Genomic DNA, 14,236 nt, shown 5'->3' with positions numbered 1-14,236 from the left:
TGCTTTTTATTACAGAGGCATTCTAAACAGACGTATGCGTCATTATGAAGGCTAGGGTGTTGGGGCAGGGTCTTACCTCCGTGATCATTGTGTCATTAACTCGTTCCTGGAGTGATAATAAATAAACATACAGAGATTGTACAGCCGGCCTGGGCACACAGAACAGCCCCGCTCCGGCGTAGAGTGACCCCCCCGTGAGAAGTTCCCGGTTCCCAGGACCCTGTGTGTGTACGTTGGGGGGCAATAACTCACGAGTCCCCTGACTTCCTCTTTCGGCCCTGCCGTGCTGCCTTTTATGATGCACCTCCTCTGCCATACAGCTGCTGTCTCTAGCCTCTCGCTCAACTTGATTGGAGGAGACCGGAGAGCCTGGGCAGGGCAGCTACGTAGGATGAGGTGGGAAGCTGCAGAGTTTAGGCTGTTCACGGTAGCTCAATAATAATAATAATATCCCGTGTTATCCTTGCCATCACCTGGAGATAGAGCATCAATGTGTCTGTAGTCCGTGTACACAGACAAATGTGTCTGTGGTGTTTAGGATTTGTCTGTATTGGACATAAGATTATATTGTTCTTATTTTACAGTGAGTGGCTGGATTTGATAATAAGACCCAATTACTGCGTGTCAGTCTCCAGGTTTTCCTCAGAATAATGTATCACACTGATTTACTATGACACATTGGGACAGTGGTTCACAAACCTTTTATTTTCAAGGAACCCCATAACTTTGAGAGTGCACAAATGTGTTCACTCAAAGGTAATTTAAGGCTATAGCTCTTGGCGAAAATCGAATTTTGGAAAAAAATAAATGTCCATCACAAAGCCAGCATGGCGATGACCCCTGATATCTGCTATTTTTGAATAGCCAACATATAAATGGATGTAGTTGTAAAAGGTATTGTGACGCTGTATTAACACATTTTGCTGGGGACCCCTGGAAATGATGGACCCCATTTTCAGAACCAATGGAGTATAAAATGATTTAAAACCACAATCAATATTGCATTGCATGTGAACCTAACACTCAGCTGCCCAGCTTATAGATTTAGTGTTAGAGTAAAATACAAAATGTTCAAAAAGGCCACATCCTGTCTCGCGACTAAGAGAGAGGTTTTTGTACTGAACAATTCACATAGATGCATGGTGGTGACAGTGTGTGGGGTTTCTAACAGTGTCTCACACACACAGACAATGTGCCCTTGTGTAAATGTAATGAAATCTGTTAAAAATAGCGGGCAAGAGCTCAAGGGAGGAAGCCATTGGTTCAGAACCAGTGCTAATTTCGTCAACCAAAACTACGACAGAAAAGGTTAGTTGACTACCTTTTTTCACTGACTAAAATGAAATAAAAACCAAGCTATGATGACTAAAACTAAGACTAAATATATTTACAATATCGACTAAATGTTAAGGGAGGTTAATCGTATGATATTTAGTCCACTAAAACTAGGCCACCGTGCCCCGATAGAGTCTGCCTGATAAATCAAATCTTGACCATCAGGCCAAGATTCATGTCAGATCCTCTGAAAATGTCTCAATAGAAGACCAAATACAACCTACTAGGCCATACGGATTGGACAACATTTTATTATATTAATTTAAAAAAGTTACATAGTGCCTCTTTAATATAATAAGAAAAGAAAAAACAATGTCATGTTATTTATTTTTCAAATGTGAGTTTTAAATGTGTTTTCATTGTGTTGCCCATAAATAGGGAACTTAAAAGTATAGCCTGCCCTATTCCATTCCATTGATTCAAGTTGGAACATAATCAATGGACTGATCATTACAGTAAACAAGCTCTGAAATCTGAAAGTCTGAAATGCACGTGGCCCACCCATCTGGTGGGTCGATGGGTGGGCCCTGAACCAGAAAAGAGGAACCACTGATCTGCCGAGGCTGCATTGTAGGGGCTGGAGGGAAGGGCTTGAATCTTGTGGTGGCTTTGCAAATTGCAATCATTGTGGCTCAGAGAGGCCAGTTCAAGTTCACACTGTCTGGATGTCTTGTTGCACAAGTTAGGGCTGTAGGGTGAAGTTGCATGTCGTTTACAGTGAATGTAATCAAAAGACAAGGGGAAGCTAGTATGCAAAGTGACAGTCGCATACATCATTGTGTTATGGCATCCTTTTTTAGACTGTTTGTTTTGTGTGTGTAGTAATACGTTCATAGTGTGTTTAGTGCGTGTGCGGTATTCCTGACTCCTGATCACACAAAGTATTTTAATCCAATCAGCTTTTCACATGACTGTCACGCACTCGCTGCTGCCATGGTAACATGTAGAGGAGGGAGAGAGGACAGGAGGAATAGAGTGGTACATAGCTCTTTCTGTACTGGCGCTTTCTTTTATCACTCTGACATTTACACACATGCGCGTGCACGCACACACAAACACACACACACACACACACACACACACACACGCACACACACACACACACACACACACACACACACACACACACACACACACACGCACACACGCAATCATGCGCACGCACGCACGCACGCACGCACGGCGCACGCACGCACGCACGCACACACACACACACAGTCACACACACACACACACACACACACACACACACACACACACACACACACACACACACACACACACACACACACACACACTGAGTGCAGTGTATGTACAGTATCCATTACCATGTGGTGTGGGAACTGTTCTTTTCTCCCTTCTCCTGCTCAGCTGAGTAGAATATACTTTGTAATTCCTGTCTGTCGTACAATTTACAAAGATAAAGTTGATCTGGGATGGGATCAAAGGATGGGGGCCACTATCTTCACAGACTTCCGTATTTGTGCAAAATGCAGCGTGAGTCCTATAAAGAAAGAAAGTGATGGCAACTGAAGATTGGAGGAAAAGACTGCAAGAGTGACCTGATAAAAATCATTACGTATAATACATTAAATTACCCAAAACAGGAAATGTAGTCAGAGCTCCTACGTCTCCCTTAGTAGACCTTCAAGAGGGACAGCACAGCAGTGCACATAAGTAGCATATAGTTATTGTTCTACAGAATCCTTTAATTCAAAACTAAGTCTTGTTGCCAGGTAGAATTTAAAATAGAAATAATAGAGGTCTGTAGACATATTTTAAATGAAGACAAAAGTATTCATAATTAATATCCATTCCGTACTGTCTTTTGGAGATGCAGACAGACCCTGCCTGCTCCGTGCTCCTGCTGATGTCTTATTGCCACAACAGCAGGAGCAGGCAGGGTCTCTGAATTATCTTTTATTTCTCTAAAACGCCAGGGTCATCTTCACAGTGAAGAAGACCCTGGCGTTTTATTGAAATAAAAGATAATTCAGTTAATGAAAGGCTAGGACATAGAGTTTCTATATAGCCTACTGTATAGTTAAAAAGAGCAGCAAAGAATGTCTTCACAACAGCTTAGAAACACATTAGGCCTACTGTAGTGTGATACACTACATACTTCCCTTTAGAGGTGAAAAGGTTAGTCTGTGCCCTGTGGTTGGTTCTTGGCATGCCAATTCCCTCTGCTGTTTCTCATCTCTGTTCTTCCATTTCCTGTTCTACTTATCTAGCTAAATCAAACGCTACTTTAGTCTTGTCTCGCCTATTCTCAGTCCTGCGTTCAAAATGTAATTGAGTAAAAGTACAAAAGTATTGGCATCCTTAACGTAGCCTATATAGCCTAGCTATTAAAATACTATCTTTCAAATGTATACGAATCTTTTGAAAATATACCACATGCTGAAGTATATGGCTGAAGTTGTTAATGTTTTATAATGATAATCTAAATTTACAAAGTTTAACGATTTAAAATAATTGTAGCACAGTAAAAGTACAATATTTGCCTCCGTCAGGGATGTAAAAGTATTGAATATTGGAAATATTCCAGCAGTAAGTAAAAATAATAATACTGTAAGTATAGGCCTACGGTAGGCTACTTGTACAAGTTACTTTCCACCACTGCCATACAGCTAGGTGATTCATTGCTGGACCTTTATATACTCTATGCTGTGGACAGGCCTAAGGAGACTGCTCTTGCACTCTCACTCTGCCTGTTGTTGTTTGTTGTGTGTTTTGGGCACGTCTGTGCAGTGTGCATGTCTTTGTTCATACAGTTCTGTTTAGTTGGAAATAAAAATGGCTTAATTTATTTGTCAATTTTCGTCATGCCTTATTGAAACAGTCAGTTCGAACTTCCTGCATTCAAGGCTTCAAGGGTGTGTGCCAGAATCATAAGAATGTTATTTTCCCCCCACTGAAGCTGTAGCCTATATTTTTCTCTTAAACAAACCGAAAACCGAACCTATGATTTGGAGGGCACAGTCAGCAACATTGGCTGAAGTTGACGGACTGTGAAGAAGGGCTGCCGGCTGCCAAGTGTCACTTTTCAACTGCATTGTTACAAATATTTAACAAGAGCCCCACCTGCTGGATAAAAGTGGTATATTTCGATCAGATTAATAGCACATGGTATTGAATGAGAAAGATACACCATAATCGTATACTATTAAGAAAAAGCATCAGACGTTCAACTTTAGTCTACAGCCCAAAGGGCTATTATTTTTCTGGAAGTTTTAATCTGGAACTATATTCTGAAAATACCCTAGCAGTCCTAAACTAAGGTGGTTCCTCCTCAAAGCCAGAGTCCCTGAATACTGTATGTGCCCAGAATAAACACTGGTATGTCTGTTTGTCTAAAGTCCAACAGAAGTAGGATTATGACCATGGGTAATGTGTACAGTTAGTTCAAACATTTTCCCAAACCTTTCCGGACTCGACTCCCCAAAATAACCATATTCAAACCAAACTGGGGAACCCCACCCCGACAAGCACTTGGAATTGTAGGCATTACATTTAGTTTTGAGTCTGTTCCACAGATCATTATTGTTTGGAAATCACTGGCTTAAGCCACAGCGACAGCGGAAAGTGAACATCAAGATTTTACAGGGGTTTTCAACTGATTATGAACCAGGGACCACCACCCTGACTAATAATCAACCTGGGGACCACTGATCTGTTGGGAGGGGGCATATGGGTGTGGTGTGGGGGAAAAAGCTTGAAATGAAATAATGACTGTTAAGGGTTTAATTTAATAAGGTGAATTAAATCAAGCCCATAACAGTCATTATTTAACTGACATATGCTAGTGGTCCTGGAGCTAAAAAAAGACGTAGAACCACTGATCTATTTCTTTCCCATGGTTGCCCTTATTCTGTTCTCTAAGCTTCCATAAACTCAGACAGCAGACACATGAGATTGCATGATTATATGGACAAATTTCCTAATAATGGTGAAACAACCAGTCAATCCATGGTAGGCCTGCACTTTCCCTTGAAATAACTGACATCATCGATGTGTCATCATACATCACCAGTTAATTTAGTGCACCAACTAGTGGTCGATAAAAACAAATCTTCGATTTCCTACATTACTAAATGCATGGTCAGGGACCACATGCAAACCTTCACGGGCCACCAGTGGTCCACGGACTACCAGTTGAAAACCTCAAGGCCATCTGACACAATGACAAAACAAAGCTTCATTGTGCAAATCATTTTATTCATAGATTGCAGAGATTACAGGTACAGTACATTGCAGCTTGCCTTCCACAAATAACCAAGCTCAGGTTAGCTCTTATAGCAAATCTCATTCTCAGCATTTACCAGTTATGTTATGAGTCTCTCCACTTAGTTATTTTTTATTTTATTTATTTTTTACAAAATGAAAGGAGCCCATTCAACATCAACTGGTGTGTATTCTGGTCCACTCAGTCAGGGAGTAGGAAATAAAGGGAGTAAACAGACATATTCTATTGCGGTCATGTTATAGGTCTGGATTAGACCATCCCAGAAATAATACTAATACAAAAATCTAGATCAGGGCTAAATGCCACTCTCAAGGTTTCTACATGAGATGTTTGAAATATAGCCGTCTTCTGCACAGTTTTGCTTATGCTGGGGACACTCACTACACGGTTCAGTTTGATGTCACACACTTTGCAGATTTTCTTTCTCCAAATATTTAAATGGTGACTACTGACTACATTTTTTTCTTCTCCAAGCCTGACACACTGGCATGACGTTATAAATGTAGTGAAAATAAACGTCAAAGACCTTTTGATGTCCGCAAAGTAAATAAAATTATGTTCTAACTTCGCTGTATTGCTATACAGTATAGGATTAAATCAGCAGAAGTAAAGCTGTTATTTAAAAATGTGGGTAACACAAAAACATGCACTTTCTTTCTCTTATTCACATTTCATTCAAACAAAGCAAATAAACCCCCCCCCCCCCACACACACACACACACACACACACACACACACACACACACACACACACACACACACACTTCCTCTCGCCCCAACTCTGTGGTAATTACCACAGAACTACGGTAAAATTCATAATTAAGCTGGATTCCACCGAACATCCTTGATCACCATTAGATGACAAAATTACAGACAGACGCAAACAAAATGGGCGGTAGTACTGTATGTGTCTAAACTCAAGTCTTTTGTTAAGAGCCGCTTTTACCCGAAGGTGAGAGAGGAACCATTTATTTTAAAAGGAGCCTGCAGGCTTTGTGTACTTCTATATCTTCTTCCTCTTCCCGTGTTCCTCTCTCAGAGCCACCAGAAGCGCACGTAGACAATGAGCATAATGAAGAAGACGCCGCCGGCTGCCAACTTGGCATAGGTAGAGCGGGTGTTCAGGTACTTGGCATCACTCCTGTACTTCTTAGACAGGCTGGACAAGTTGCTGGCCTTGGAGTCCAGTGCTGAAAGATAAGACAGAGACTAGGGGGTGAATGAGACGATAGGGTACAAAGATTACAAAGTGAAAATACATCCTCTTCTGTCTCGTCACTGAGATAAAGATTGACAATGTGAAACAGAGACAGGCCCTCTGCCTTTCATTATTCAGTGAGAGACATGCACACAGATGGCACTGTGCTTGACCTCAACAGCTTTAAAGGCCTTTTTCAGACGGGTCCCTTAGTAATTAATTTTTAATGAGAGGCGTGCGTATATTTTGGATGCACGGAGAAGTTAAGGGGCGATTGATTACGCATGCGTATTTTCACAGGCGCGGTCCCGTTGCTGATCCAGGCGAGAACGCCTGTGTCACTCGCTCCCTGTCTGAAACGGCCATAAGGCTGCAATCTGGAACTTTTGTTAATGAATAAAACATTATTTTAAGTAACCAACCATTCTGTATGCTAGAGAACATGAATACATAAAAAAGCACAGTCTTCAGAACTTATGTTCCGGTCGCATTGACCTTCATCAGGTATCCCTTTTTGTCTTTTCATGCGATCAGTCTACTCCAATGCACCTGTCCTATCAAGTGGGTGTGCAAAATACTTTTTGGACCCAGAGAATGTTAATACAAAATAACAAGTGCATATGCGGTGGTTGCAGGTTGTCTCCCTACTCTTCCACAGAGACCCTACCATTGGGTAGAACGCCTACTGGACAAGTAGCCCTGCCTGGAACTCACACGGCCAATATCTCCCCTGTCCAAGGGTGAATTCACGCTTGTCTGAGCGCTAAATGTTTGGTCTCCCGCGTGTGAGCGCCCCCCCCCCCCCCCCCCCCCCCCGGGTTCAAATCCTAGGTGTAACAGTTTCATGTAACTCTCTCCCGTCAGGATATGACACTTAAAAACGTATCGATTGCAGCTTTTCAATGTTTAACAAGAAACCTGATGCGATTATCTTACCAGACAAGGCCTCGCCTCTCTGCAGCACTTCCTCTATGTTAGCCACCATGATCCTCTGCACATCCTGAAGCTCTGTGTTGATGTTGCCCAGATTCCTCCGTGCTCGACTGTCAATGTACGACTTCTTGGTCTTCTGAATGTACGTGTCTGATTGATATAAGGGAGAGACATGAACTGCAGGCAATGAAAAGTAACCGCTGGTGGAGTGGAAATCTACCTAATACTAATAATTATGTGGGTCAAATGACCAGCTACTGACAGCTACTACCACAGTAAAATCTGCCATTTTCTTTTTTAGTAGTAGCCATTTTAATAGCCAATCTTTTCTTTTACCGTCTTTTTCTACCCAATTTAGTCATGCCAATTAATTCCTCCAGTCCCCACACAGATTTCTGTGTGGCCGTTGTATCCTATTGCCTATAGCCTGCCAGTGAGGAGCCCCTACTGGGAGCACATAGAAAGCCTTTGTCCTACTCCTCCCACCCAACACTCCCTGCTGACAGGTGCCACCCCAGCCCGTGGGAGTACAGTAGGTGAATGGTCGGCAGGGACCACTTCGCCAAAACTCAGAAAATTTTATGTAACTCTGATCAAGCGTACAACTGAGTTAAATCAACACTGACTATTTTACTGCTCCTTAACCATGACCCAAACCACCGATATAGATACTCTCTTGATTCTTACCAAATTCAATGAAGGAATAGGGCCGGGACACTGTGGGGACTTTCTTTCCATGCTGCTCATGAAACTCTGCTTGTAGGTCTTCGAGGTAAGCAAAGGCCAGTTTTTTGGGAAAACCTGCTTCACACAGGACAAGGTAGACCACTCCTTTCTCTATGACGTAGCTGGAAAGAGAATGTGTGATTAAGTTAATTAAGTGTGATTATGGCATAAACAGGGTTACAAAGTCTGTGTCATCATGGGTTCATTCATGTAGCAGCAAAGGTAATGCAGTAAGCAGCACAGTAGCGCACACACCAAGGGCTGTGGTGAGGTGCTGACCACTGGAACAAAAAACAAGATGTTGTTAATTCTGAGTAAGGCCAGCAGTCCGAAACAACAATTAATAAAATAGAGCCATTGTGTAAGACACTTTTTTCCTCTTTTTAATCATGGGCCTAAACTCTTCTTAATTTTGATTGTGAAAAAAAAGTTGAAGAATTATACAGTAAAATAACAACAATACTATTGTTATTTATATCTAACCTTTATATTTTACCATCACACACACACACACACACACACACACACACACACACACGTGTGTGTATATATATATATATATATATACAGTATATAGTACTTACATATGACAGCCTATTTGGCAGCCTGTAGGAGCCAAGATGTCTCAGCTAGGCCTGATGGCTATTGTTTTTGTCTGTTGTGGTTCAGCATGTCCTTGCAGCACCTAGTAGAACTATGGTCTGAGCCCTGTTTTCTTCTGGCAGAACTACCGTATTACTGATCTGTGTGTCTATAATGCTTCTCCCCATGATGTCATGTACATCTATGGAGCATTACTCGAGTCTAGTAGAACCCCAGGTGTGGTTAGAATATTCAAATATGACTTCCCTGTGTATTTTTCCCTGTGTAAATCACGGCACATATTGCCTCGACTCCTATTGCCTCATCAATTACTGATTGATCCAGAATTCCACTACGAAAAAAAAACAATGAAACATTGTAGTACAACACTCTTATTTAGCATTGTTGTACTGCACACCCCTTTGACTCCACAATTAGCCCTTCGCTAAGTCCCTCCCCAACCTGTCCTTGTCCAATAGGCACAATAGCAACGGTTACTAAGTGAGGAGAGGTGACAAGCTTTCCTTCTCACCCATTGAGGCATGTTAAGATGGGATTTTAGTAGCAAAAGCTTCGAAATGTCTTCTAAAATCAAGTCAACCATGACTTTATTTCACTAAACTAGAAATACGAGGAAATTTTAGAGGGAGAAATAGTATTCAACTGAATCAACTTAAGTCTGACAGGAGTTTTCATGTAATGCACGGTAAGACTACGGTGATTAGTATTATTGCCATCACCTGGGTGGCTCAGTCGTGTAACTTTCCCGACACAGCCATGCAAAATAACACTGACAGCTATGAGGTGTCAGTGGTTGCTATTGCTAAACTATTTTGGATTGGCATTGGACAATCGCTTTTGGGGTGGGGTTTAGCGAAGAGCTAATTACAGCCTAATGCAACCGTTGGCTTAATCCCAGAACTGCTAGGAGACACAATAGCCAGATCATCTGCATACATGAGATGGTTTTTAAGGGTGTTACCAACCATACTAGTTTTGCAGCCTCTTGGTTGGTCAGATGCATCATCCATGAACATGTTAACCTGTTCACTTTAGGCGCGGGAAATTGTACTCACTGAAAGGCCATGGCACCAGCTTCTAATGTGCAGCGTGTGGGACTCTGCTCGTTGAGTTTCCTGAATAGTTGTTTAGCTTGACTCTGGTACTGCTGGAGGTCCCGCCCTAACTAAACACACAACACCAAAACAGGTTAGAAAGAGTTAAACCTCAGACAGAAACACTCTTTAGGGCTTGAAAATCTATGCATCATCAGCCTGGGGTTTTGTCCGTTTCCAATTAATTCTAAACTAAATTACTGACCAACATAAATCATGGTCAGTTACAGTATACATAATTGAATTGACCAGTGATTATGAAGCAATGAAGACAGATTCAGACATGTGTTGACAAGCTTTTGCTTGAAATGTCACTACTGGTGTCTGGTACAATAATAAATTTTTCTAACAGGAGCTTTGGTTTGCAGCTCTATTTTTTTTTTTTTTAGAGCTTATACAGTTCAAACTTATTTGGATATCTTTTGATACAGCACCCTTCTTCACAATTTAGCCATTTTGCAAAAGTGCAAAAAAGTAACTAGGAGGAGAGTAACTCCCAAAATATCTGCAGCACTGTAGGAGAAGCATACAGCATCTATCTATTCTAAATAACATACATAGCAGATCTGTGTACAACTATTATTTGCGTGTCTTTTTTAATTGATATGCAATATGCGTGTTTTGTTCTGCCACAATCACAGTTGTAATAACTATCCAAGGGATTTTGACTACTGACTATTTGGTGGCAGTTCTGACTGTCACCCACCCAACTCTACACTAAACTTTGTACAGGCACATTGTGATGTTAGAAGATGTTATGATGAATTGAACATGCATGGTGGGGCCTATTGTAAACAAGTGCTGCTTTATGCTTCATGGTGTCGTCCACAGTTAACAGTTTTGTTTTGAGTTGTGCTTGAAATGTACTGTAATTCTCCAATCTGTTAATAAATTCATCAATCAATCAATGGCACATGACTGAGTCTTGCGTGAAACCATCACTGTATCATCACCTGTACATGACAGATACACATGTTACATGTATGATGTTAAAGCGCGTGCACACACACACAGTCACACACACACACACACACACACACACACAGCAGAGAGCAGTGCAGAGACAGAACAAACCTTTTCGCTTCCCTTTGCGACAGCAAACAAGAGAGCAACAGGGAAAAATGTTAGAGTCCTGTCAGCAAGGTTTCAGCAGCACTGATATAGAAAGATACTGGTAGGTTTTTCTGAAATCTATTAGGATTTTTAATAGAAGACACATTTTGTAGAATCGGGCTCAGGTTCAGAATTTAAATTTAAAGCCACACTCTTCTGTATTATGCAATGTCGGATCAACTCAAATGTCATTAATAGATGGCCAGGTCCTCATTGTCTACTAATCTAAACCAAACACACTAAAGAGAACTCATTTTGGGAAATTGAGTTTGTCCAATTATTAAGCCAATAACTCTCCAATAGGATGTTAAAGAACACATATTATCCAAACAATCAGATAACACATAAGCCACGTCGTAACGTTGGTGCAGGACAGGTCAACATCCAGAACACCACTACAACACACACGTACAGTAAGTAGAAAAGCCACAAAGAGTGGAAAATAACCTGCTCGTCTTCTTGCATCGAGGCGGCCAGTGGGAGGCCGTCGGCCAACCTGGCGATCATAGTCAGCAACACCATTTTAAAACCTTTATTACTCTATCTCCAACAGCAGCAGCTACTTTAATAGCAGCAATGTTTGACACAGGCTGTGTAGGATGACAACACTACTGACGCGCGGCAGCGTCTAGTGAGCTAATCTAGTGAGCTAATTTAAGACTTCCGGTGGACGATCTCTTCAAAATAAGAGTACCCTCTAGAGTATTGAAAAAAAGTTTAATTTGCACATTAAAACTACAAATTAAGCATTTAAATGATGCTATATGATGCTATAAGACACACTTTATGTTTCTGTGTAAGAATAAGTAATTAAATCCTTATAATAATAATAATAAAGTTATCTAAATGGATAAATGCTATTCACTGGAGTGCATGGACTTTATAAAGTGGACACTGGACAAAAGACGGCTCCGCAAGGCAACTATCTGGACATACCCACGCGTTCGGGGAGATGTCCTATACCACACCCCACTCTCCGCTAAGCGGGAGAGGTGTAAAATTCACAGTAGCAGACCTTCTACTGGGGTCAAGGCTGACAAAAAGTACCGTTTCCGGACCCAGAATGGACACTGGACAAAAGACTGCTCCGCGAGGCAACTTTCTGGACATACCCACGCGTTCGGGGAGATGTCCTGTACCACACCCCACTCTCCGCTAAGCGGGAGAGGTGTAAAATTCACAGCAGCAGACCTTCTACTGTGGTCAACGCTGAAAAAAGTACCGTTTCCGGACCCAGAATGGACACTGGACAAAGAGGCCTCCGCGAGGCAACTATCTGGACATACCCACACGTTCGGGGAGATGTCCTCTACCACACCACACTCTCCGCTAAGCGGGAGAGGTGTAAAATTCACAGCAGCAGACCTTCTACTGGGGTCAATGCTGACAAAAAGTACCGTTTCCGGACCCAGAATGGACACTGGACAAAAGACGGCTCCGCGAGGCAACTATCTGGACATACCCACGCGTTCGGGGAGATGTCCTGTACCACACCCCACTCTCCGCTAAGCGGGAGAGGTGTAAAATTCACAGCAGCAGACCTTCTACTGGGGTCAATGCTGACAAAAAGTACCGTTTCCGGACCCAGAATGGACACTGGACAAAGAGGCCTCCGCGAGGCAACTATCTGGACATACCCACACGTTCGGGGAGATGTCCTCTACCACACCACACTCTCCGCTAAGCGGGAGAGGTGTAAAATTCACAGCAGCAGACCTTCTACTGGGGTCAAGGCTGACAAAAAGTACCGTTTCCGGACCCAGAATGGACACTGGACAAAAGACGGCTCCGCGAGGCAACTATCTGGACATACCCACGCGTTCGGGGAGATGTCCTGTACCACACCCCACTCTCCGCTAAGCGGGAGAGGTGTAAAATTCACAGCAGCAGACCTTCTACTGTGGTCAACGCTGAAAAAAGTACCGTTTCCGGACCCAGAATGGACACTGGACAAAGAGGCCTCCGCGAGGCAACTATCTGGACATACCCACGCGTTCGGGGAGATGTCCTCTACCACACCACACTCTCCGCTAAGCGGGAGAGGTGTAAAATTCACAGCAGCAGACCTTCTACTGGGGTCAATGCTGACAAAAAGTACCGTTTCCGGACCCAGAATGGACACTGGACAAAGAGGCCTCCGCGAGGCAACTATCTGGACATACCCACGTGTTCGGGGAGATGTCCTCTACCACACCCCACTCTCCGCTAAGCGAGAGAGGTGTAAAATTCACAGCAGCAGACCTTCTACTGGGGTCAACGCTCAAAAAAGTGCTGTGCCTTGGGGCATTGACATGAAATCACTTTCTCTACGCAAGCTAAGTCAGGTCAAGGAGTTACCTCTAGCTTTGGAATGGGTGTCACTTGTGTGCGTTGATTGCATCTGTCTGTGCATTTATGCATTTGTTTGTCCTGACGAAACTTGATTATTTCTCGACTGTTTATTTTCTCGTATGACACGACATAGAAACTACTTGTGACTACTGTCTTTGTGTGCTGTCGAGCGGATGTTCTTTGCATCAGCTCAAAGGTATAGCCTGCTGTGTCATTCGATTCATTTGTCCAGATATGCCATTTATGATCTTTAAGGATGTACAATGACGCATATGGTGGCCTGTCGAAAAATACACACATACTGGTCAAAGCATACTCATTTTGGTGGTACAGACAGGATAAATTGAACGTTTTTGGAATTTTTGTGCCAGCTCTTAACAGGAGAAGTAAGGTCTGTGGGCTGTTAATTACTTCATATGTTGATAAGCTCTTTTCCTGCTGACATGTTTCACATTGTTCAGATTGAGCAGGTAATATTTGTGCAATAGTGTCTAAGATGCCTTTTTGTGACACGTCAAGTGGCTGCACTATGAATTGTGACATGTTCTTTGTAGATGGTAAGGCCTTGTCACCACATTGAGTACAACTATACAGACTAAGACTTTTCAGGCAAAGCAGGTCATCTCCAAGGAAAGGAGACCGAAGTGTGTATTC

The 14,236-nt window shown here is 42.5% G+C and overlaps 1 protein-coding gene across 1 annotated transcript; it reads right to left on the bottom strand.

Annotated features, from left to right (window-relative positions):
- Positions 1–5,546: 5,546 nt before the first annotated feature.
- Positions 5,547–11,840, bottom strand: sec22bb (SEC22 homolog B, vesicle trafficking protein b). The gene is made up of 5 exons (XM_083766592.1): positions 11,699–11,840; positions 10,100–10,209; positions 8,403–8,563; positions 7,719–7,865; positions 5,547–6,774 (listed from the first exon to the last, which is right to left on the bottom strand). The coding sequence occupies exons 1-5, from the start codon at positions 11,771–11,773 to the stop codon at positions 6,620–6,622; spliced, it is 648 nt and encodes a 215-aa protein (XP_083622718.1). The 5' UTR covers positions 11,774–11,840; the 3' UTR covers positions 5,547–6,619.
- Between the last annotated feature and the right edge of the window lie 2,396 nt (positions 11,841–14,236).

This window comes from Protomyctophum parallelum (assembly GCF_964188405.1).
Source record: "Protomyctophum parallelum genome assembly, chromosome: 6".
Taxonomy (NCBI): Eukaryota; Metazoa; Chordata; class Actinopteri; order Myctophiformes; family Myctophidae; genus Protomyctophum; species Protomyctophum parallelum.
This window is presented reverse-complemented; position numbering and strand designations above follow the sequence as displayed.